This window comes from Aquila chrysaetos, chromosome 4 (assembly GCF_900496995.4).
Source record: "Aquila chrysaetos chrysaetos chromosome 4, bAquChr1.4, whole genome shotgun sequence".
In the NCBI taxonomy this organism is placed as follows: domain Eukaryota; kingdom Metazoa; phylum Chordata; class Aves; order Accipitriformes; family Accipitridae; genus Aquila; species Aquila chrysaetos.
In genome coordinates this window covers 4972970-4999332 of record NC_044007.1, presented here as the reverse complement: position 1 = coordinate 4999332, position 26363 = coordinate 4972970, and the positions used below count along the sequence as shown (strand labels likewise).

Sequence of the window (26363 nt, the reverse complement as noted above, 5' to 3'; positions counted from 1 at the left end):
GATTTTATTAGACTATTACCCTCCATGAGCTTTCACAAACCTCTTAAGGTGAGTCATTCATAAATTGGATTCATATGGCAAGAAGACATAGAAATGTGTTAACTGCATGAGTACTCCATTCAGTTTCTAAGTCTACTTAGTTATCTGGAATTACCTAGATCTAGGATTTAATACAGACTGCAAAGCAGATTCTGAGAATCACAGTAAACACTCATTGTACACTAACTGAAATTCTTTTAAAATCAGGTATGTGACTAACTTCCATTAAACTCACTGTTACTTTAGATTTTTCTTCAGCACCTTCTGCTTGTCAAAGATTTGGTCAGTGTTTTACTAAAGGTAGTCTTTCCTGTGGTTTCCACTCGAGGCCAGCCTTCTGCCAAGTTATCACAAATAGCTCTTCCTAAAAACCTCTCCCCCTGCAGTCAAACTCCAAGACTGCTTTGTTATGTACGTTGATCAAGATACTCCAACACCTACTTGGTCAAGAACATGCAGTATTTCCAAAACTATGCTACCTGTTTGGATCAGTCAGGATTCAATCTTATTGTTAGAGATAGTTTTTGTTTCTGTTATTTCCCTCTTTTCTGGGGTATTACACAAGGCACTGACTGTAGTGGTCTATGGATGAAACAGTATTTTATGAAGAATAAAATGCAGAGTTCATAATTCAGTACAATATATTATATTCTATCACAGTATCAAAAATAATTTTTATAGTTCCCCCAACAATAATAAAATCAGTATCTATGACATATTAGATACATTCTGTACGCCTAAGTGAAAGATCTGAGAATGCATTCGCTGCTGCAACTTAAATTAATAATTTTTTCTTTTTCCATAACTTTGTATTATTCTTTAATCTTTTGCAATTCCTGCAGCAGCAAGTATAAAACCCAAGTGCTGATCAGAATCACTTTGTGTCAGGGAGAACACACACACAAAAAGACATCCCATCGTCAATGGATTTATAAACAAAATGAAGATATAAAATTGCTGAGAACAAAAATTATAGTTAATGGTCAACACAATAGAAAAGTCAACACAAGAAGAAAAACTCTTCAGTATGTGTTCAGCTAGAAATTCTTTTATGCTGCAAATGAGTGTAATTTGCTATATAAAATTTAAGTTTAAATGCCTTAAAAGCTTGAAAAATTGTAACAGCATGTAAATGCTGTTTTCTTCAATCCATATTTAATTTTAGATTTCCAACAGGGCTCTGGTATTTCCAGGACTGATCACAGGAAGAAACAATTTGTCTTTACCAATACTGTAATCTTCTATGTGACTGTAAATCATCATTTACATTTCAGACCACTATTGCTGATATATTTAAAGTAAAAACTTCTGGAAATCTTCAAGCTGCTCTTTACACATCCCAGCTCTTGGTGTCACAGTATGTATATCTACATTCAGGTACGCGGTACATGTTCAGCTGCTGCCAGGGCAGTGGATTCAGCACTCAACGGCAATGGCTACAGCAAACCCAGAAAGGCAGGTTTTGCTTCTGCTCTTGGCACTTTCCTGCTGAGTGACAGCCAGAAAATCGCTTACCACTTGTCTCTCAGGCCTCAAATCACAACATACACCTCTTTTATAGCATACTTAAGCATATGGATGAAAAACCATGCGAGATGGACTTTGTTATTGCAGTTCACTACCTGTTACATTAAATGACTGAAGTTTCAAAAAAATGAGGAAATGTCAGTTTTGAATTCTGCTCCTGTTCAGACACACCAAGTCAAGAACATAAGAAAATCTAGAAAGCTCAACAGTATGTTAGGCATTGCAGCATCAAACACATAAGGAAAGAGAATGAGGTTTGTACAGAAGCACATTGAACTGGCTTCACAGTGACAAAATACCTATTTCATATCCCACAAAACTCTGTTATGTTCATTTTAAACTATATGAAAGGCAGACTTACTGTAAACAAGATATAAATCCTGTCCACCTACTTAGCATAAAGTTGTCCTCCATCTTATCCTTCAATCTGAAGGAGGAAAATTGAAAATGCTGAGAGCCAATGACAATCTTCCAGAGCTTTCCATTTTGTTTTTATATTGAAAAAGAGGCTTCTGGTCAAAGTTATACACCAGAAAAAACAATGCTGAATGAAGTATACCCCTGCACGGCCCTTGAGGAGGTATATCATTCCCAAATCCCCCTCCCTCCCCCTTTTTTTTTTTTCAAATTTCCACAGGGATTTTCCTAGCTTTGTAGCAAATTTCTATTCCCAGACATGAATTTACAGTCCTTGTAAATTCCTTCTGACAAAGCATGGAAAGAAAATTAAATTGTTCTAAGAAGTTCTAGTGGATGTATTCTTGGGCTTCAAAGCAATTGAATGCATCAGCGTTAACATTTCAGAAGAAGTCAACTGTGAATAAACAATTCTTACACCTTTAAGTTTGCTGTGACCTAAACTTATGTGCTGATCTACATCAAGACTGAACTGAAGATACTAAAATGAGAAAGTTCGATATTTAAAAGTTGTGAAGTTTTAAGAGTTTTTCTCATATATCTCAAAAGAAAGAAGAAGGTCAAATGACTGCTGGCTGCAGCTTTGGGTGAACTCTGCCATGCAGAAATTGGCTGAGTGTAAAACAGTGGGTTGAATGTGCATCTCTATCCTTCACCTTACTGAAAGGTTGAGAATCCTCTGCCCCTTCCCTTCCTCTAATGGCATGGTTTGATTTGCTATCATGTTGCCTTCTTTATGGCTACATTTTGTACCTTATCATAGCTGCAATCACATTTCTTGCTGTTCAGCAGAACTGAACTATTCCTTCCACGCTATCAAAAGTTACACTGCTTGACAGCCCCCCATTGTACCTGCAACTTCTCTTCTCTGCTGCTCTGTACCCATGAAATGAATACTCTGGGACTACTCATCAAGTCACTCACTGCTTTGCTGTCTCAGTCCTGAGCCTGAAAAACGTAACTGAAGTCAATCAAGCAATTAAATTTGAGAGTTCTTAGCCACTGGAAATGTTGTAGCAGTAATCCTCTAAAACACCTACAGGAAATTAAACGATGATATCAGCCTATGTATAACTTTTTAATTCAACCTGCTGTACCAGCATATGCCATGTAACTGTATTCGTACTAATATAGCCCCTGTCCCAGGTGCTAATATAGCACAAGGCTAACTCTTCTTATTGTGCAATCTTCTCTTTATTAGAGACTTACTTTAAATTAGCTTTTCGGGTACTTCAGGATATGGCTTATTTCCTTGTATCTCTGCTGGTAGTAGTATCTGGTAATAAACAACATGACTAATATTTGGTAGTAAACAATAGTAGCAGCCTGCATGAACCAAAATCATGTTTCAAGAGCATCGGTATTATTTCATATCAAAATATTTGAAGGACAAAACAGATAACATTTTAGTTACCAATTAAAGTTATTATTTAGATTTTTCTGACCAAGGACTAAAAAACAAAATGTAGAGTTTAGTTGCCAATTAGTCCTGCCCTGTAAAGCATTTTCTCACCCACAGCCGTTCTGCCAATTCATTCCATTTAGGATCTGTAACTTAAATAGAGGAGGAGGGCATAAGTTAAAAATAGCAGCAGCAAAAAAAGCCAATTAGTAAGAATTGCCACAATAACCTTTGTCAGGATAAATTTAAGGTATAAAGCTCAGAGATAGTTACTGTGGCAACCACAGGCACTTGCAAGGTACCATTAATGAGAAATGCAGTATCTGTCACATGAGGAAGTAGATGCAGCAGCAGCCTGACAGGCTATTTAAAGACACTGTTTTCTTCCCTGCCCCCTTTTTTCAAAGAGCAGCAGGAAAGTAAACTGCTACACAAGGAGCTTTAATATGTGTATTTTTCTAATTTTATATTCTCTTTCCACTTCTTCAGTCACTGAACTGTTAAGACCTCAATGTAAGCTTTATTCAAATTGAACAGGTTAGATTTACAGACTTTGCCCACGGTTTGTCTACTCTTTGCAAAATAAATTTAGCTTACGCAAAATTATAAATTTAGCTAATATAAATTATAATACATTTAGCTGATATAAAAACTCCAAGCAGCAAAAGGTGAAGCTTTTCACCTAGGTACCCAAAAAGATACAGCCACAGGACTTAGGTTAAATAATAGTTTTACTGTATTGTGAAACAAGACGTTCTGAAACTAAGACAAATATTTGTTAAAAAAAATTGTATAAATTCTCTTATTTGCCAGTACAATGTGCAGCTGTTATCTTTACAAAATATATTCTACCAGTTGGAAATTTTCTCAGATACATGTCTGGTACTTTTTCCAAATATACACAAACAACTATTCAGTGTGAATAGCTTTAAAAAATGAGGTTTCTCCTTCTTCTACACAAAGTTCATTTCACTTCCATTTCTAGTGTTTACAAAAAGAAGCCAATTTCATTCCCATCAGGACCCTAAATAACATATTTTTCAGCACTGTGAAAAAATAATAAAACGCGTGCTGTTGCAACTCCTTGGTACCCCACCTGCAGTACTGCGTCCAGCTCTGGGCTCCCCAGCACAAGACCAGCCCATGGATCTGTTAGAGCTGGTCCAGACGAGGGCCGCAAAAATGATCAGAGGGCTGGGACACCTCTCCTATGAAGAAAGGCTGAGAGAGCTGGGGTTGTTCAGCCTGGAGAAGAGAAGGCTCCGGGGAGATGTTACTGAGGCCTTCCAATATGTAAAGGGAGCTTGTAAGAAAGACTGAGAGACTTTTTACCACGACCTGTAGTGACAGGACAAGAAGCAACCGTTTTAAACTGAAAGAGGGTAGATTGAGATTGGACATGAGGAAGCAATTTATTATAATAAGGGTGGTGAGACACTGGAACAGGTTGTCCGGAGAAGTTGTGGGTGCCGCGTCATGGGCAGTGTTCAAGGTCAGGTTGGACGGGACTTTGAGCAACCTGATCTAGTGCAAGATGTCCCTGCCCATGGCACGGGGTTTGGACTAGATGACCTTTAAAGGTCCCTTCCAACCCAAACCATTCTATGGTTCTACAATTTCAAACTACACATGGAAAGTTTTTTTCAATACTACTACCATTCTCAAAACCTGGGCCAGCTGAAAGTGGTAATTCAACTATGCTGGAACCACAGGAACATGCCTGGTTTATATACAGTGTCACTCACTGCTCCTACCCTCACTGTTAATGCAGATATGGTTCACTAAAACTTTCTGTTTATACCATTGTAGTTTTTTCTTGATTGAGTCTGGTTTTGTTCATACGAAACTGAATCTTCATGTAGTAGAAGTATCCTCCTAGAAGGATCTTCTTTACGAGCTCAGAAATTATTATCAATAAATTATTACTAAAATATTTTGTTACCTTTATCAATCCCAAAGAGGCAGCTTCTCTCCTTTTAAGCACTGCAAATTAAATACTAAAATCTTTCTTTAAATAATACATCTCCTAAAACCAAAGCACTCAAGAGAACACACTGCAAAAACCAGATCAATGGTAGCTTGTGATTTAAATAGGTTAAATGTGGTCTTGGCAACTTAGCAGCCAAGCTTTTGCACTGGTATTAGCAGGTGTTAGATCTCCTTGAAGCTGTGAAAGCTCTGCCAACCCATCAGGAGATGCACAACTCATTAACAGCATTTTGATATAAAAGACAGGGCTGAGAACAAAGATTCCCTGATGAAATAACCCTGGAAGGAAACTTTGGTGATCAGTATGTATAATTTACATGTTAGGCCCTCATTTGTCAAAGGGAAAGGCTTTAGCTGAGATACATCCATGGCTGGGATTTTAGCACGTGCGTTTCACAGTAACTATTAACAGAATTAATATTCTGCCATGTGTTCTGTGGAGTTGACATATATTTCAGTTTGAACTGAAAAAAAAGACAACAAATAAACACTTCAGGAAAAATACAGATGACCTAGTAAACTGTTATAGCAGGAGCAATTTAGAAGGAAAGATTTCCTCATGCAAGCAATGACTCAGTAGATTCTTTCCAAAACAAGATTAGTTTCTGGAGACTTACACAGCAAAAAGTAAAAATTATTTTAATTGTATTAAAGGCGTGTAGCCACACAAACCACTCTATTCTGTTATACTGAGTATATCTAGTTTCAATACATATCTGAATTCATCCAGATTATAGTTTTTAATTTTGTCATGTCATTTATAACGCTTTCGGCTGATTTTAAAAATATTAAAGCAAAGGTTGCTGTTCCTGCTTGTCCACTGCTTTCCTGTCTCAGTTAAAGGACACACCTACAACTAGCTGACTGGCATCAGCACAATTCATGGGGAAGAAGACTCTGAAAGGAAGAGGAAAAAAAGCAACTGGGGAACAGAGAAACATCTCAGAGTATTTGAAGAATCTGAAAGAGCACCCTTCATCATTGAGCAAAATCTCTATTCCATTCCCAAATAATCTAGTATAAATAGGCTCCGACCCCTTACCAGCTCCTCTCCTTAAAGCTGCACTTCAGCGGTGCAAATCCTGCATCAACTGCATGTGTGGGAATACTCCAGAAACCTTCAGGAGTCAGGAAGAGATCTGCAGACAGTAGCAAAACCTTCACCAAGAAGTAAATAATTTAGTTTGTGAAGATAAGAATCGATGAACCAGTTTCCATTTAACCACCTTACCAATAGTTATACCAGATAGCAAAACTTTAATCCCATAATTGAAGGGGGGGGGGGAAGGAGATACTACCGATCATCTCGGGCTATTAAACTTGAAATAGTTTTATAATTCATTCTTCCATTTACAATGTGTGCTTGTTTCTATTTTCTTTTTTCTCCCCTCAAGTGTAGCAGCATCTATACTCCTCTCCCATATTAGGTTCCCTTTTGAAATATTTTCTTCCTAGCACTTCCTTACACCTGAAATAGTTTTCAAGCATCACCTTCTGATTTGGTGAGATCATACCAAAGAAGTGAAAATATCCTACCCTGCACTGATACAATACATCTGCTCAAAAAGATGGTTGTTTTGTATTTAACTACTGTTGAACCCTGGGCAGTGTTTTCATAGATGTGTGTATCAAAAACTGCATCCAACTCCTAAGAGGTAAAAGATAGCTCTGAGCTCATCATTCACTGTTTAAAGTTTGGATTCTTTTCGACCCTGTTCATCACTTTGGATTTATTAAGACTGAAGTTCACCTGCCAATTTACCACCTTGTTGTTCTGTAATTCCTCACAGTCAGCTTCCCCTTTTACAGCCCAGAGTTTACTATCAGGGACCTTCCCAGTTCACTGCTCACTCCTCTTCCCACCCAGTTTCCGAAGAGGCTGAGCAGCTCAGGGCCCAGCCCAGATCCCAGAGGGGCTCCAAGGATGACTTGATCTCTACAAGTGATTATTCACTCCTCTGTCACCTTTCTTTTAACCAATGAATAACTTTCCCTTCTTATCCCACAGCAGCTTGGATTCTCTATCTGCCTTTGGTGGGGAACTGTCATATGTCAATAACTATATTAATTAGATCCTCTTTACGCAGAAACTTGTTAGCTTCTTAACAGAACTTCAATGGATTTATGAGCTACATCTTCCCCGCATAAAACTGTGTTTACTCTTTCCCAATTCAGCACATTTATCCAATGCAGATGTACACAAAAACCCTGAAATAAACCTGTAATTAACCTTCTTTATTACAAGTCACCCTCTTTCCTGAGGGTACTCATTCATGATTCAACATATTAAATCTGGAACGTTTCCATAATGTTGCAATCTTTCATAGCCTGAAAGCACTATATAAGACAAGGAGTAATTTAAAAAGTGTATATACGGAGGTTTTTAACACACCTACCACACTAGACAGAAATCAAAGTACTACAGGATTCAGATTTAGAGTTCTTCTCCCTCAAGTAGCAGTCCTTCTGAGGGCCAGAAAATTAAACAACTCCAATGATCTTGTTTGAGAACTGTCTATTATTCTTTAAAAATCCAAAGCTAGAGCAGAATTCTTGATTTTTATTACAGCTGTCAACTGTAAGAAAACAAATTAGAAGCAGTATGCGTTTTTGAAAACTGAGCAAATGCACTTGAAATGCTGCATTGTGGACTAAGAGCACACCAAGCTAATGCAGGTAAAGCTCTCCCTTGGGAAGATCCAGCCATCAAAAGAGTGGGCTGGAGTGGAGAGACAAAGTGGCTGAAGAGGAAAGATTATGGACTTAACATCACCCCATTCCCTGCCAAGGTTATACACTTCTATAGTGCAAATCGTACATTGCATTCAAATTTACCAGAATATTGTTGAGGTTTTTTTAATTTAGAACCTATAAATCCTTGCATTATTCCAAAGAAGGCTTCAACTTTTTGCCTGTGATCCAGTTATAGTAGCATCAGGACAAAAAACAGAATATAAAGACTCCACTTCAAACCAACTTCTGGAGACACCTTTGTAACTGCAAAATGAAAATATCATAAAAAGCCGGCTTTATATACTATAGCATTTACATAACATCTTACAGTGATCTTTTCAGATCACTGTTGTGAGATCACTGTTCAGATCACCCTTTGTTTCCAGCTAACGAAGGAAGAAGCAAATGGATGTAAGGACTGAAGAATATATTCAAGCTGCTGAAGCACTAATTTAAAATAACTGTTCTCTTTGAAGGAAAGACTCATAAACCAGCTATTTTAATTATACTTTTGATCATCTAAAATAAATTAATAGGAATTGGGTATTTTCATTTCCAACTTCAGGAAATCTACGCTGTACCATTATGATCTTTTACAGAACATCAGAGAGCAGGCAGAAAGCCAAATCAGTGCAACATCAGAGTGTAACTTTAATAAATCCTTTGGCCATTAAAGCAGACGTAACTGGCAGCCACTCAAGACAATCTTCTTTCATCCCATTAATGCAGTCACCATGTCACCACAGCCGCAAAACACAGCAAGTGCTCCTAAATACAGATAGTGCTATAGGCTAAATTAATCTATTTATCTACAGATATCGATCAAACCAGGTGTGACCTGGAGCTGTACCTATACCCAAATGCTCACTCTTTTACTGGCAGCATGAACAAAAATGTCCTGAAATGTGTTAGGTAGCTTTTTCCCTGAAAATAAAAATGATGGTTAATTAGGAAATGGACTAAAACTATTCAGTTATCTTCACCATTTGAACCTACAACCTCTGAAGGTTCTACACATGCAGATACCCTTCACTCCCTATTTCCACATCTCCAAATACTGTATTAAAGCAATTTGTCAGGAAAATAAATTCCATGGCAATTTTTCATCTGTTACATGAACATATAAGGCACCAGGTTTTAGGTGTGAATGAACAGAAAAACTAATGCATCTAATCGGACCTATGAAGGAGGATTGTGCAAATACACACTACCCCTAATAACACAGTACTTAAAAGTAATATATGAGTCTGGAGGCCAAGAGCCTTACCATAAACTGGCAGTATGTCACCTGTAACAGCAGAAAAATAAAGGAAGAAAGGCTAAGGAAAGGAATTAAACCTCGGGGGGGGGGGGGGATGACAGAATAGGACAAATGTTGGGCTGACAGAAAGTCTTAGAGGACAAAAGTAAGCAATAGAAGAACCAATTCATATGGGCACGTGCCCATAGCACTGTTTGCTTTGGGAAGAACGAGCAAGTTTATCAATGTGTAGGCAGATTTTCAAATTAAAGAATGTTTTAGGTTGGAAGGGACCTCTGGAGGTCATCCAGTTCAGACCCCTCACTCAAAGCAGCACTAACCTGGAAGCTGGCCACAAAGACCCACGTTTGCAGCACAGGAGCACGCAAAGTGACACTTCTTTTCTGCAACCCTGCTCCCATCCAGGCACGCAGCATAGCACAACAGAGCTCCCTTCGCCTATCATGCGTTAGGCAGTGCCGCATTCAACTAGATAAGAATTATGAAATAACCACTGCAATAACAATGTTTGCAGCCTACCTTGAATTTACATTGCAAGGCAAGTCTTACAGAAGTTTGGGCCATGCCAACTATATTAGCAGAGCTGCAGAAATGCACTTCCCTAGTTCTCTGAGGCCCCTCTTTTTACCTTATGGTTGTCTATCATCATTTCACTTAGTATTCCTAGGTTTCTAACTTGGACTTTTCTAAAAGGAGACAGAACTGCCTATATCAGGTGCGCTGACCACTGAATAGGTTCAGGACAAAACAGAAATTTTGATTAAGTTTCTATCTCACAGAAATACTGACAAATATTGGTAGAAAAAACAATGTTGATTAATACTGCTTAACTTTTTCCTTCCATGTTCAGAAAACCCACTAGAAAAAGAATGGACAAGCCCCAAATTTCCATGGAATCATTTCTTCCTGTGAATATTGGTATTTTTTTATTTAATTTCAAATGAGGAGACTAATGCCCAGTGAAAGGTTGACAGTGTTCACCCTCATTCTCCGCTTTTTTCCATGATCCATCAATGTTGAAACATGATTTTCTAAAACCACAGTATGAATCTATTGGCTTGAATATGTGTGAATTAAGGGCAAGCACAAGCCATTTCAACTATGACTTCCTTCAGGAAGCAGTATTTTTTCCTGTTTAGCTTGTTGCTCCACTGTTATCCAACAAAAGAAATATCTATGAATTTTCTTACATTCTTACTTTTTCTTCCACCGATCTTGCACAAAAATGAAATGAAAACCCAATAAAAAAGTATTAGCACTTCAGCCAATTCTTTAATACGCCTGCACTTTGTCGAATGCTTCCACAAATGTGCCTAGCACCCAAAGATTTCAATAAATAAATAATTTTTCCAAGTATTGAAGAACTGAAGGAAGGAAAAAGTCCCATTTCTTCTACGAAAAAAAAAGCTCTTTTTTAAAAATAATTTCTAAATCTGAATTCTGAAATAAATTATTCTGGCATTTTTCAAGAGATAGCTTTTAAACCCTGCACTTCCTAGAACCTGTGATCTACTTATGGTTTAAGGGGAAAATGAAGATGACTATTTTGGATTTTCAGTGACTTATAGATCATCTAAAACTAGGATAGCAAACTCATACTATATCTGTGTGATATTTTGTATAAGGGCCAACCTATCTAGCCATGTTTATGCTGTACCCTATTCAACTTAATAAATCCTGTCAGAGATAAACTTGGCCTGCACTCACAAACCTCCTGATTCCCTAGCTGCATACACAAAATATTAGAAATAGTGCAAATTGGGTCTCCTGAAGTCAAGCCAATGTTCAAAGAGGTCAGAAAAATTGCCATGCAGGCTAGATCCAGTGAGTTAGTCATCCCCGATTTAGGAAAGAAGTCAATTCGCTTAGATCTACTTTTGAAGAAGTGTGAAGAGAAGAAGAATCTTACAAGAAGTCATGTAACACCAGAATAGTTGCCTACCCAGTGTAGCATCCTCCAGTTGATATAATCAATACATTGAGTCTTTCAAATGAAGCTGGGCGAGGGGAAGGGAGAAACAGCTAATACAGACCAATCTGAGAAAGCCTCCCCAAAGTGAAAGTCTCCGTACCAGCAATTACAGAAGGGAGGTTTATCTGTGTTCCAAATATGTGTGGTTTTGACAGAAATCCTAAATTCAAATGCAAATCATAGGAAAGAGATTCTCTTGTACATTGCCTATAGAAATATACCATAACTATATTTTCAGAACAAAGGGATGATATTGCACTGGGGAGGGAATGGAGGGAGGAGCAGGCGTCTATTCACATATTTGTTGCTGTAAAACCTACAAGGGCATTTGTTTTCCCATCATCAATTACAGCGACAGAACACTGGAAAAGGTCTTCGTGTTGGAAAGTATGGCAATTCCAGGCAGGTCTTTAGCAATTCCGCTGAGGACACCTTAGAAGCAGACATGTTCTTTGCCTCCACTTCTCTGTGAGGGAGGCTGCTGAACAATCTGATGATGCCTGAGGCCTGGGAATCTCTTTATTTCTAGCCATATTCATAGACAGCTCAAAGCTCAATTTATCTTGGTGTCCTCACCTCCCTTAACCTTTAAAAGAGAGCCCTTCTCTGCCCCCGACTTCATAGAATACATTAATAATCCCTTTTAAATTTTACTGTGCTTATCAAACCAAAGGCAATGTCTACATTATTTTTATCCGTTATCTGCATCTTCTACCATTTGATCTCCTATTTCTTGTATATATGTGACCGGAACTGAATGTCGTAACTCTCACTTATTATCCCCTATTTCTATTTGCCTGTCCTGTTCTCAGATTACATTTGGTTTTTTGCAGTACAGTTGCACTGAGGACTCGCAACCACCCTGCAATCACCCAACATGCCTTTGCACCTTACCAAAGAATCAGAATCACAGAAGAGCCAAGGTTGCAAGGGACCTCCAAAGAGCATCTGGACTAACTTTTCATGGGAAGCATGTCCCGTTCAGCAATGGAATTCCTTGAGTGCTCTAAATCTAAAGCAGTCCAAACCTGAAATTTCTCTTTATTATTCCTTCTATCACTGTATTTTTTTTTATTCTGTTTATTATTTTGCCAGACTATAATTTTTGCAGAGTCTTCCTCTAACTTCTCCAATTTTGCAAAGTGCTTTGAAATAAATATGAACATTAGAACTGGATCATACTATGGATCTGAGCAGTGCTAGATATATCACCCTTCCCTACCCAAACAAACATTTCCTTTCCAATTTCTTTGTTGAAAATAACTAATTATTCACTCAAAATTATGTAGTATATTTAAAGATTGATTTGGCTATTAGTAAAAAAGGCAAGCCTTAAAAAAATTAAATGTGTCTTTAACAAATGTCAAATAAAAGACAAAATATGATTACCCTGAAAACAGGAGGTGATTTTCCTGTTTTAATTAATACAACCTTTGATATTTTTTAATTTGACTTGAAGGTATCTCAGAAACTTCCAGCTTGCCATGGATTTAACACGAAGACCCAGGGAAATTGCTGTGAAATGTTATTTTCTCTTGATGACAGCATGCAAAGCCTTAGTCATAGAAGCTTTGTCTTTAAAACATAAACTGTAACAGCAATGTAAGGAAAAAATCATTAATCTCTCATACAGACAACATGCCCTGTCATAAACAAACGCACAAATTAAACACGGACTTGGCAGCTATGAGAAATAGCAATCATGATTTACTTAAGCATGGACAAAAAATTTATTAAGGGAGCTTATAGTTCAAAAAGGGGCAGAATTTCTAATTCTCACACCCTTTGGAAGAGCACTTACTTCAAAATGTTTTCAGTAAGTATGTGCATTGTTAACTAATACTGCAGAAATTGCAGTATACCACATCACAGGCTTCACAGCTCAATTAATCAACGCATTTAAATAAAACAATTAAGCAGTAGTCAATGGCCCTCATTAATAGTATGCACACAAAGGACTTTTAAAAAATTCTTTACTTTCCATGGATGAAAGAAACACCACACTATGTGATGAGAGGTATAAAAATGAAAATAAGAATTTGTTTCTTTAATTATTCTTGACTCATTAGAATTTGACAAAAAAAGTATTTAAAAATAGGTGAAGTCAATACAAACAAAAGTTCACTTATCAAAACTGAGAAAAATACCCGTACTTCTGCTGACTTTAAAAAAAAACAGCAAAACTTATTATACTGGATATGTATAAGTAAACTCATTCATTCAACCCTATAAACCTGCTAAAAGGCAGGAACTGCTGACCCAGCAAAAGGCTTGGCAGTTCTTAACTTATCAGTGTTGACATTGCTATTGTAGTATTTCTTTAGCCTATTAAAAAAAGGGGGGGCCAAAATTCCATCATATTATTTCACATCAGCACTCCCATGGGTCACCAGTACTTGTCAGGGCTTGTAAATTTTGCACGAAAGTCTCTGTGATTTGAATTACCAATAAAAGTATTTCCTCATTTATGATTGCATGTACCAGTGACACACCTATCCAGAAGCTTCAGGGCTACTTAGTATTCTCAAGGAAATAGAGCTCTCAAAAAATTTTAGATTTCATTCCAGCATCTAGTGCACAAGATATCCTCTCCGGTGGGGAAGATGCCCGACTCATTAAGAAATCCTTCACAGCTCCTCCATGACTGACACCATTTGACCCTTTTTTCCAGCCTGTTCCTACCCAGGTCCTGTTTGCTCTTCATTTCTTAAGTCCTCACTCTAGTCCTATTCCTGGTCAGTCCCGAGCTTTAATCCCTATAGTCCTCACACCAAGACCAAAACAGTCTGAAAACTCTAATGCCTAAAAGTGTTACATCTACAGCCACCAACTGTGGAGTCTCATATACATGGAAGGCGTTAACAACTCAGTTGTATTCTACCACAAGGATAGATGAGAGGATTGATCTACTCAGACCATCACCATGATAAATCTTCCACTGACGATGATGTTTGTCGTTCCCGAATGCCAGACACACCGTGCACAGAATAGAAATGTAAAGGCAATGCAGGGTATGTTGTACAAAATGAGATATCCTGGGGCACATAATGAGATAAAATCTATTACCATAAATTATGAAGTGATTTACGCATAAATGAGGGTTGTCATGAAATTTAATTTTAATGGTTTGATAATCAAGTAAGAAACACAATAATTACCATACCTAAGTTTTTCAATAAATTAAAATCACTGCTAGTGGCAACACTTTTTTGTTAACATACATAATACAATTCCCCTCCAAGAGCTGTCTGCTATATTCTTCCATTTCAGAACAACCTGTTGAATGCCACATTACCGTGATAAACAAGTTGTTTTACTGCTGATTACATCCAAAACATTTCTCCGTTCATAGCAAAGCCCCTTCAACAGTGTGCAGTTGACTACTTCAAGAAACAGCTTTGCAGACAGGAGGCTCTGCTAGTCTAGAAAAATACCTGAAGGCTGAACTTTCCAATAGCATCTATCAGAGAACTTGTTTCCCTCATCATCCCGTGCAGTACGTTCAACCAGATAGTTCAACAAAACATGCTGACACTACAGTGTGCTCTATCAACATATTTTTTTTTAAGTGAAGACATTGCCAACATCTCAGCATCACTCACTGCAGCCAGAACTTCAGCAAAGTAACTTGTCTGACAACTTTTTGTTGGGACACCAGCTGTCCGATGTATTTCCCTGTGTATATTAAAGCTTAAAAAAACTCTTGCAGATGTAAAGCAGAAAAAAAAATCATTTGATTTTGAATCTAGCTTTGTAATGAACCCTAAATTTATTTTCAGGAGTTCAACCAAGGACCCTCCAAAACCCTTGCTCCTCTCTTTTCTTCAACATACCACTTCACAGGAGAGGGAGGGCAAATTTCCTTTCTTCTCCTTCTCTCCTCCAAATGACTCTTAGTTCTCTCTCCTCCCCACTGCAATCTTCTGAGAGCAGAACACCTCAAAATAAAACATATCACTAATTGTCCCACAATGGGTCACAAAGGACCATTTCAAGTCATATGGAAACCAAAAAGGGGAGTATGAATATCACCAAGTAACATCTTGGGATACAGGGGAAAAAATGAAAGGCTGATCCTTTCCATTTGTGTTTCTGCAGAACATAAAATGATAAAAGACAGAAAAATGAGTGAAGAAAATAATCACCGAGCCCAAATTATCATTTCTTACTATAAAACAATAGGGAGCAAAGCATGTGTTCGTCTATCCTAAAATAGAAGGAAGAGTTGCTTCTCAGAAACACTGCTTATATACATATCCAAGAACAGTTACAATGCACACACAAAATATTCCCAATCAATGGCTTAAAAATTACAGTAAATAGTAAGCTTGAGGTTTTCTGAAAGCTAAAATGATAATCTTTGCTAGTCAGCAAAATAATCTTACTGTACAAAAAGGCATATATTTTTCAGATAGTATTTTAATGGCCTAAAGGACATCACTTTTCCTTAATAGTACAATACCATTTTTTCATACTGCATGCAGTATTATTGGAACAGCTATTATTTCCCTAAGTTAACTGAAGCAAACTTCACTTCAGACCCTAAAGTAGAAACGGTGTGTAGTATTCTATGCATTTGATCCATTTTACCTAAACACAAATAAGCTGGAGAACAGGAGGGGGCTGGAATGCACCAAATAATATGGATGCTATAAGATGGATACCACGGACTGCCCCGCATGGATTCAGCAAGATTTGGCAGTGCCAGTACTGATCTGCTGATGATCCCGGACTTTTTTTGGCATTTCTGCTTCCATCTCCTCCACCTTCCCCATTTCCAGCACCCTGGCCAATTGTATACCTTCGTTATAAATCAATTCTGTTACGGAGAGTGCTTTAATAAGTGTAGCATCCAGAGCTTTCCATCGCCATTCTTCATTTTACGTAAAAGCAACAGAAGAATGCCCTGCAAATTCCCTCTCACCAGGCACAGGAGGGCAAAACTTATATTCTACGGCGATGGCTCCACAATACAGAAAAGAGAAGCAACACATCGGAGACTTCCAAGTTATTTTACTTTCTAAACATACAAAGTGTAAGCAGGATGCAGCATTATCCTTCTTTGTGGGTCGGTAGGCAGAGAATATGAAAACACTTAAAGTCTCCAGCAGTAAGAACAGAAACAAAGAAAACAATTTCCTGCTATCTACACTTTGTCAGGACAGGAGATTTTGAAATGATGGTGATGAATGGAGGGAGAGTAAATTACAAAAGGAAGCGAGAGTGACCAAAGCTGGCAAAAATGTTATAATTTAAATACAAGTCGAATGAGGAAAAGATTAAGAATGAGGACGCAATCAAGAAGGTACAGGGAAGGACAAAAAAAACCCTGAAATGACTGAAGAGCCTCTCTTTAAATATTAATCAGGTATTAATAAAAATTGATGTCCAAATTAAAAATGATAAAAGGAGAATCTAAGAGTAGGCCTTGTTGAAAAGCATTGTGTATTTGGACTGAAAACACTTGGTTCAAACGCAAACTCCTGAGAATGACTGTCCTATGTTAAAAAAGAAAGATCTAGAACCATTGCTCAAAAAAGGGGAAGATTTCTGATTTTTTTTTTTCATTTTTCTTTTTTTCTTTTCTTGATAAGATTAACAAAAGCCCTTTGCTAGGAAGGGGAAGCTAATTTTAAGGCCCAGTGTATGTTCCACCTAAGTTTCTGTAGTAGATCCATCAGAATAAAAATAAAAATCTAAGCAACATACGAGCTATATACACATTGTTACAATTAAAAGCACTTATCATTCAAGAAATAGATAACAAATTAGCTTAGAACTGATAGAAAACTCAGTGCAATTTCTAACCAAGGGTAAGACAATAAAATATTTTCCAGTAAGAATAAAAATCACTCTCCTTAAGAGGTTTAAATACTTGCAACAAATACACAATCTGCCTTGATAAATGACTGTTTCAAAAGACTTATTGAAAGCGTTTATATTCATTACAATATAACGATTTAAGGATATTTAAACTTAAATTATTAAATCCATAGGAAAATAAAAGTAATTCAATCAAGGAGATGCAAAGTAATTTTATAACCTTATTTGTAGCATTATTTCTATCTGTCACATATTATCCCAAAAATTGGGAGTGAAAAATTTCGAGGAGTTTACCAACTACAAAAATGATGGGAAATAGCAAGAGGCATAAAAACAAAATTACAAAACAATATGGATAAGAACATGAACATTTTGGTGAGTATTTAGACTGCTTTTAAAAAAGAAAAAAGCCAATTCTTTCTAAGAATTGTATGTTACTAAGAATTGTATGTTATTGTTGTATGTCAGCACTGTATGTTACTGATATATTTGACCATTCCTTGATAAAGTAAAATTGAGAAAATTCAGTCTTTGCGTCGATGTATTTTCTTGTGGTTGTGCTTTCTGAGTCACTAAGGCAAAAAGCATTCCAAATTTGCTGCTATTGTTACCTATTCCATACTTCTTTTTGACAATTGCATGCTTTGCAATTGATGTGGTTTTACTTTGAACTTAATATTCAGACTTAGATTTGAAGACATGAAAGTATCTCTCTTTAAATGTTTTATCAATTGCATGATCTAAGACAGCAGCACAACTCTACCAAAGAAGACAACTGTGCAGATAGCCCATGACCAAAAAGAAACATTTCCTTTTTCACAGTTTCATCTTTTTAAGATGAAAATGGTGTCATCTAGATGTAATGATCATCTAAAGGAGATAAACCAAGCAACCTAGGGTATAGCCAGCAGTAGGAATCCTAGGTAGATATATTATGGCAAATAATGGTTATAGTTAACTACAAATGATTTTTACATCACCATAGTAGGGTTGTAAGAACCAATACAAAGAACAGCCTACTTAATCTAAAATATTTTTTCCTCAGAGACTGTGATTGCTTTTTCTTCAATTCTATTTTTCTTTCCTGCAGTTTTCTTTCTACGAAAACTGATGAAATGGCTGGGAAACCACATAAAGAAAAGACTATTTAAAACTGGGAAAGGACTAGTGAGATCAGGTTTTAACATCAGAACTACATTCAGAGCACATGAAAATTATATTAAAACATTCTACAAAAACAAGTTAAATGAGCTGTACACCTCAGAACCAACTATTTTGTATTTTGTTATTTTCAGTACTGCCAGATTCATAGCCAAAATAAATTCACTTGAGATATTGCTAGAACTCAGTGACACACCTTAAAGAAAGTAAAACTCTTATATTCTTTGACATGTGTACAATGTTTAAAAAGAAAAATAGGCCCCAAATATCATGAATTGTGTATAAATAAATAATAAGGTTGAAAACAGAGCCCTTTTAATACTGAAAGCACTTACCGCTGACATTCCCCAGCATGCAGAATTAAATCTTCGTTATTCCTAGCACTGATGGTCAACTCATGTTCTGTAGAATTGAAGACATCAAGAAGTAGATGGCATTGCCGGGTGCTGTTCAGATGAGGGGGAGAAAAGAATAGCACAATTTCAATAACACACTGCAGAATTATTATACATCTAGCAGAATTAATATTTATACATAAATATATTTGCATAAATATACATACATTCACATACATATGTTTTATACCCTACTCCAATTATAGGAGTATCTTACTCATTTACTAAAAATAACTTTTTTTAATAATGGGATTTCTTTTTTTTTTTTTTACTAAAACTAGACAGAAGCATATATCCTAAAGAGATGAAGTTCCATGACAATTACATGCACAATATTAAGCCCCATAGCATATGATCATCTGTATATATTCTCACTCTGCAGCTTTCAGATTCACTTCTATGGAAAAAGCCACAGATTTTTTTCAGTTCTTTGGGCATTCACATGAAACAGTTTATTATTTCAAATTACCTTGACATTATCTTTTTAAGAAACAAATTTACAAGCAAAAATTTAAATCCTTGCCCACTGTCAGGAAGCAATTCTATTTACTACAACAGCTGGTTTGTCTACAGACCAAAGCAAGCTGGCAACTAGAGTACTTTTCCATTATACCAACTACTCTGAGACAGACAACTCTGTCCCTTCTGTAAGAAAGGCAAACACAGGGACCTCTCGCAGAAAACCTTGTATTTGTTAGCTACTATCCTTCAAATCCAAATTTCCCTAGAAGCACTCAGTGTAAATATACCAACTGCATTTCTGGTAACCTTAGGAAATAATACTGACAAAGCTACAAAGAAGAAACTTTATTGTAAATTTTTATTCTTATTAACTTTTCTTCCTTGTGAAACTAAGCACAAATAGCAGCATTGAGTGATTATAATATAATACATACGGAGAAATATCAGAACCAGACACTAAAATGCCAAATACAACCATACAGCTGCAATGTTTCATCAGTCTACTCTGAAATGCAAAACTTCCTAAGAAGCTACTTAAAACCAGAGAAATATCCCAGCCTTAAGCATCACTACAATTTAGCTTTAGCTATCAATGACTTCAAAGTTTAAATGTACATATAACGAAATCAGGTGACATTGTGAATTACCGTAAAAAGTAGTATAGCCATTGTACAAAGATTACAGATAATTTCATCCCATATAATTGCTAGCATAATCAATAAGTAGGGAAAAGTAACTTGTATTCGGTGTCAGAAGTAGAACCCACCAGCAGCATTAATTTGAGAGAGTTCACTTGAAATCAGAAGCTCCCCAAAAGGGAAGAAAGAGGAATATGTTGGTAAGGTGAGAGTCGTCAGAGCCATCCTTCGAACAATATGCATATTCAAACTAAGATACAGTTGCGCATCTCAGGCAACCAAGTATATTATCCTATTGCATAATAATTTACAATTGAACTCAAATGCCAGCCATTCCAAAGGCAATTAAACTCAAGAGTTGCAAGAGTTTAAGAACTGCTCTTCCACTTTGGAAACAGGTTCTCTGGTTCATAATACAACTCTCTTCAGAAAATCAAGAGATATCATTTTCGGAGCATATACAGGAGGCACCCTGTTGCTACCTTGCAAACCTTTGAGATGGGAACACTGTAGGACAAGCACAGGAGGTTAAGGTTCAGGTCACAAAAGTGATAGCAATGTCAAATGCAGCTAGGCACTAAATGACAAGCAAGCACTGCTTGGGGACAGTAGCATGTCTCTTAGCAAAAGTAAAAAGCAAAAGTGGGGGTGGAGGCTTTTTTAATATATATTTTAAGGGTTTTCACTCTCTTTGGGTAAAACCCCAAAGAATACTGAATATAGAGAAGAATGCATGAAGGTAGCTGAGTGCCTGAAGCAAACATGTCAAAACTCAAGAATTTAGAACAAATAAGGAGTCATAGCTCTTATTAGAAACTCCCTTCCTTAACAGCTCACAAGAAAGAAATGACTGGAAAGGCAGTATTCGAGTCAGTAGCTATCCTGTTACCAGTAAGGAATGAAAAAGAGAGAATTTTTAAAAAAGCCTGGCTTCCATCTCATCATTGGGAGTGTGGGACAAGACCTGTGAAGACACAGCAAACTTCTGCCTCTCCAGTAGATACGAAGTTACAATCTGCAAGAGAGAATTCTAGTGTAGACTATGTTTACAAAATTCAGCATGGAAGGAATTTTTTATTTATCCCATAGCAAAACCAAACAATTGTCTGAAATAACATTCAAGCCTTCTGCAATATCTTTTGGCAGCTGAATCAAAGTTTTGTAAATAAAACAATTCATGCCATAAATATAAAGGACCTATATAAGCAGCAGCCCTTCGGGACTAAACACCATCACTAATACTAAAAATTCTCAAATATGAACTCTTGGGCTATGCAGTGAAAATTATTCATCATCACAACGTTTATTTCATCCTCTTCAAACACTACACAAAATAGACATGTAGGGGAAATAATTATTTCCTTGTCAATTTTAAGTTAATTCTCCAGGGAAATCTTTAATTAAAAAAAAATAAAAATCAAAGTTACAGAATTATTACAGTACTTTGAAATCCTCTAAGAATAAGATACAGGTATAAAAAGATTGAAGGCAACATTAAGACTGTAAAAAAAGATACCATTAGACGTTCAGAGTAAATACAGGACAGTGTCAAAGAGACTATTAGAGCAATGAAAAACAAACACAATTAAAGGTTATGAAAATATTGGCATTAAACCAGCAAGCTTCAAATACTGGAAGCTGTATCCAAGTAAGGAAACCAAGACAAAGCATAAGCTCGGCAAAATTAGAGGTAACAACATAATAAAGTTAAAAAGGAAAAAAGAAACCCTCAAGCTGTTAAAGAGCAATTTGCTAAAGATTTGAAAAGTAACATGAATTTTTTTTTTTTTTTTTAAAGATGCTACAATCAGTAGGACTGTGTCAAACTGATGATGCTGAGATACGATCTGGGTGAAAGTGGAAGTTCCAGGAAAACAAAGAATTAGCAAGCAAGCCAAATTAACTATTTGTATTAATTTTCACTACAGGTGAACTTACAGAGGGCCATCCTTTGCAAGACAGAATTAAAGAACCTATTTCAGAGTGTCAGTAAATGAGATTTGAGAGGCAAATCGCATTCATGCAAGCGTGATAAAGGAACTCCAATATGATTTTGCTGAACTACTACATATAAGTCCAGTCAGCAATCTGTTGCTTAAGGTAAGCTCTTTCCTAGACAATTTCAAACATCACGTTGCTTTAGGCATTTTAAGGCAATTGAGTAAATCTTAGACCATTAACCCCGGCCTCCATACTGTGTAAACTAATTAAAAAAGTGTTTTAGCTATAAAAAACTTAAAACACTCAAAATAATAAAGGGATCTAAAGATGATTGAAGTATATACCATAATGGCCTACTGAAATTTTTGGCTAAGAAATATCAGTCACAAGCCACTGATTCCTGGAACTGGGAAAGACTATCCCACATTTACACAATTTCTTCTTCCTTTTCCAAACTATCCACCACCATATAATAGTTTACACTAAATATTTAGTGGGTTGGGGAGGGAGGTACAGAGTGAGTTACTGGTGAAAAAAACACTTTGAGTAGATTTCAAGTCCTCTAAGTCTATTTAAGTAGATGCTAGTTACCATTCATTCCAGAGTAAGCGGAGAACTCCATCTTCAACATTTCACACAACGTGCAGGGTCATCAGTGGCTTCCCAGTCTTTTTTGAGGTTTTGGGTCATTTTGCTTTTACTAGCTCCTTTTTACAGTTTGGGTCAAAGACATCTAAATTAAGTCAGTTTGTGTTTGGGTGTTTTGGGTTTGTGGGTTTTTTTGTCCTCCAGAACATCTATTGAGATTGCATGGTATCGTCACACGTAAACACACACAAAATTAAACCGTCATTTAGTTTTAATCCATATACTTATGGACTTACAAACATTTAAGAAAACAATATGTATCAGTACAGAGTTTCCCATTTCTGCAAAACCTGAATAATCTGCTCTTCGTGGATTATTCTGGAAGATACAGGACAGAAATACACCATTGCACCGCAAAAATCTCCACTCCCATATATCCACATTGCTATCTCCTCATCATACACACCCCAAACTACCCAAAGCTTTCTCACCTGTCCATCAACCACAGTGGGCAGTGCCATGTTTTTTGCTGGCCTTAAGCACAACCATGCCAATTGGTACAGAGAACAGAGCAGGTAACTGCTGAGTCCCTGCTTCTGCCTTTCCTCACTGGGACATGTTAGGATACCTCTTCTCTGTCTGGTAACCAATCTGCAGGAATATATGGAACTTTTCCCTGAAGCTGGCTGAAATCAGTCAAAATTTAGCAAGGGGAGAGGGGGAAACAGTTAAAGTGAACATATAAATTTCATTCCCCTAGGAAATAAAATATAAAATTATCCAGAAAAATACAGCAGACACCACAAACACAACATCTGTCTTTTCTGAATGGAATGATACACAAATTATTGCATTATGTTAAAAGTCCAAATCAAATTAAGATGAATTAAAGCTGCACTGGTCTGTATATAGACTCTAGGATAAAGAAGAAAAGTCCTTGAAAGGGTTTTACTCTTCTTTCCATCTGTCATTTCAACGCTAATGGAAAGGAAATAAGCCTGGGTCAAACAAACAGTTTCAGAGCCTAAGTGGAAGAATACTAAAAATCACAACGTGCAAACATTTTCCATTTCAACTATCTTCCTTATTTGTCCATGGTGTTTCCTTCAGAACTATCTACCATAAATCCATGTTGAAGATTTTCTTTTGCAAGTAACACGAAAATCTATGGATCAGAAGGTTGTACATGCAAAAACTAGAATTACAAAGTAAGTTATTTTCAGTTGGGTGATTTATAATCTGAAGGTCTTAAAATAACATGCAAAATTAATTCAATACTCATTTCAAACACTAAAAAATAAGAATTCTTAATCTTTTCTTGAAAATTGAGTTAATTCAACAGTGTCTTGAAGCTTTATTGTATAAATTAATTTCTGTTATCCTCTATTGCAGAATTCAGGACATAACACAAGCGAAAATTAGTGACATGATGAATCATGCTGTATTTAAAAAATCTTACAGTGACAGTTCTGATTCCAAAAATAGTCATAAAACTGGGGCTATGGGAACTTAAGGCAAGAGACAATTACACCGCAATCTAGAAATTTCTTTCAGCAGTGTTGCGATTACTGTTCCAATCCACTCTGAAATGACAGCAGAGGATATTCTTCAGTAACATTTAACACAGTATTAAAAACGAGACGCAGCTGCCATGCTCTAATGACGGCTCACTTCAGTAAATAATCTTACCGCAGTTCTGTTTCTAGCTTAGTTTTAAAGTCAGTTTAAACAAGAAACACTCAGGGGGGTTTGGCAAGTTATCTACATCCTGACTCAGCTCGGCTTCCTCATCGACTGAAATGATGGAGTGTTTTCACATCCACACTTTTGTTTGCTTCTTTTCCGTTTTCTTTAAACAGGTATCACTACTCAAAATGAGACATCAGAAAATGAAGAGAAGCATTGGCAATGATGACAGGCAACGGCATGCCAGATGACAACCCTGTTCTCCAAAATCCACTGACAAACACAAAGAGCAACATAGCAAAACAACGATCTAGAGCATCTTTGTCGGTGCTATTGTGTTTTCAGTGGGGTTTTGTCGTGGTTTAACCCCAGCCAGCAACTAAGCACCACGCAGCCGCTCACTCACTTCCCCCCCACACCCAGTGGGATGGGGGAGGGAATCAGAAAAAAAAAAATAAAACTCATGGGTTGAGATAAGAACAGTTTAGTAGAACAGAAAAGAAGAAACTAATAATGATAATGGTAACACTAATAAATTGACAATAGTAATAATAAAAGGATTGGAATATGCAAGTGATGCACAATACAATTCCTCACCACCCACCAATCAACACCCAGTTAGTCCCCGAGCGGCAATCCCTCCCAGCCCCACTCCTCCCAGTTTAGATACTAGACGTGATGTCACATGGTATGGAATGCCCCGTTGGCCACTTTGGGTCAGCTGCCCTGGCTGTGTCCCCTCCCAACTTCTTGTGCCCCTCCAGCCTTCTTGCTGGCTGGCCATGAGAAGCTGAAAAATCCTTGACTTTAGACTAATCATTACTTAGCAACAGCTGAAAACATCAGTGTGTTATCAACATTCTTCTCATACCTAAGTCAAAACCATAGCACTATACCAGCTACTAGGAAGACAATTAACTCTATCCCAGCTGAAACCAGGACAGGTTTCTTTAATTCAATTTAATTTTTATTAAATTATCTAAAAATTAAGCTTCCGAGACTAACTTTAGATGATTAAGTCAGATTATCCATCTTACTGTTAAAAGGTCTTCTCATATACTCCAAGAACTGTCCTCATCTGACTTCTCCCAGTTGTAAACCTTTTCAATTATGCTAAATATTCCCAGCACATCTATAAATATTTGCAGATTTATGTTCTCACGTCTTCATGTGCCAAACCATACATATTTAACATTTTGATCTCAAAAATCAATCCTCTCAATCTGTAAGCTACTTTTTGCTGCTCTTCTGTGAACCCACTGCAACATTATACCATTAGCAGAGTTTAAGGTTAGCAAGATGATTTAACTATTGGATGTAACCTCCCACGTGTCATGGGTTCCCACTCAGTAGAATCTATATTGAGCTCAATGGTGTGTGTATAAATAAAGAATACATTCTAGAAAGACATCCACTCCTGAGAACATTAAAAAATGGTTATTAAATCCACTGCTTGACAGATTTTTCTAATGGTTTATCAGTCTAATTGATCAAAATGAGACCTTTACTTGTAGTTGAATTTGCCTGGTTTCCATTTTGACTGGGTTTTATTACTATTTTTCATTTAAAAACCAGTGAATTTAATACTAATTATTTTCTCCGTGTAGAAACAACCATTCATTTTCAACAGGTCATATCTTAGCCTTCCTCCAAACTAAAAAGAATGCTCTTTAAGCACCCAACCAAAAGAGTTTTTCTCTACCCTTCAAAGTCCTATGACATTTGAACACCGAAATAATGAGAAACAGAAGACTAGAAACAGCTGCCTGTCAGTAGGTAGTTGATTCTCATTCTGAAAGTAGCAAATGTGAACACTTAATTTAAAAATTCGGCTATGTAAAACCCAGAAGTATTTCAGAAAACATTACAGAACTTTTTTATCATGTAATGAAAATGTTTGTTAGAACATGGTGAAGAAACATGTTGTTTACTCTTTCCCTTCTATGATTTGTAAATATATAATGATTGGGATTTCTAACACAAACCTGACTGCTGAAGAGGCTGTGTTGCAACGTGTTGTAGCAAAAATGTGGGCAACCCTGGAAACTGGAATGGAAATTCTGAAAATTATGTCCAATTTCATTAAGACTCAAAGTTTTACCCACCAAACTGAGGACCTCCTGAGAACCCTCAACATAGTCAAGATTATTCTTTTTCAGTCTCCAAACACTTCAGTGAAACCAAGTTGGAAAAACTGGATCCTAACTTTAAATACAAAACAATGAATGATCTTAGTCTGGGGAGCACACTGCAGGCTTTATTATGAACTGATGCCTTCTTTACAAAACCAAAACATTTCATTAAATGATATACATTAATGGTACAAAGG

The 26363-nt window shown here is 36.7% G+C and overlaps 1 protein-coding gene across 4 annotated transcripts in view; it reads right to left on the bottom strand.

Moving 5' to 3' along the window:
• The window catches only part of TRAPPC9 (trafficking protein particle complex subunit 9), a 519558-nt gene that overhangs the window by 303865 nt on the left and 189330 nt on the right, over positions 1-26363 (bottom strand). For all 4 annotated transcript variants that reach the window (XM_030011866.2, XM_030011869.2, XM_030011867.2 and 1 more), the window contains one exon: positions 18660-18770. In XM_030011866.2, coding sequence (XP_029867726.1) covers positions 18660-18770 — 111 coding nt within the window. The remainder of the gene's footprint in view (positions 1-18659; positions 18771-26363) is intronic.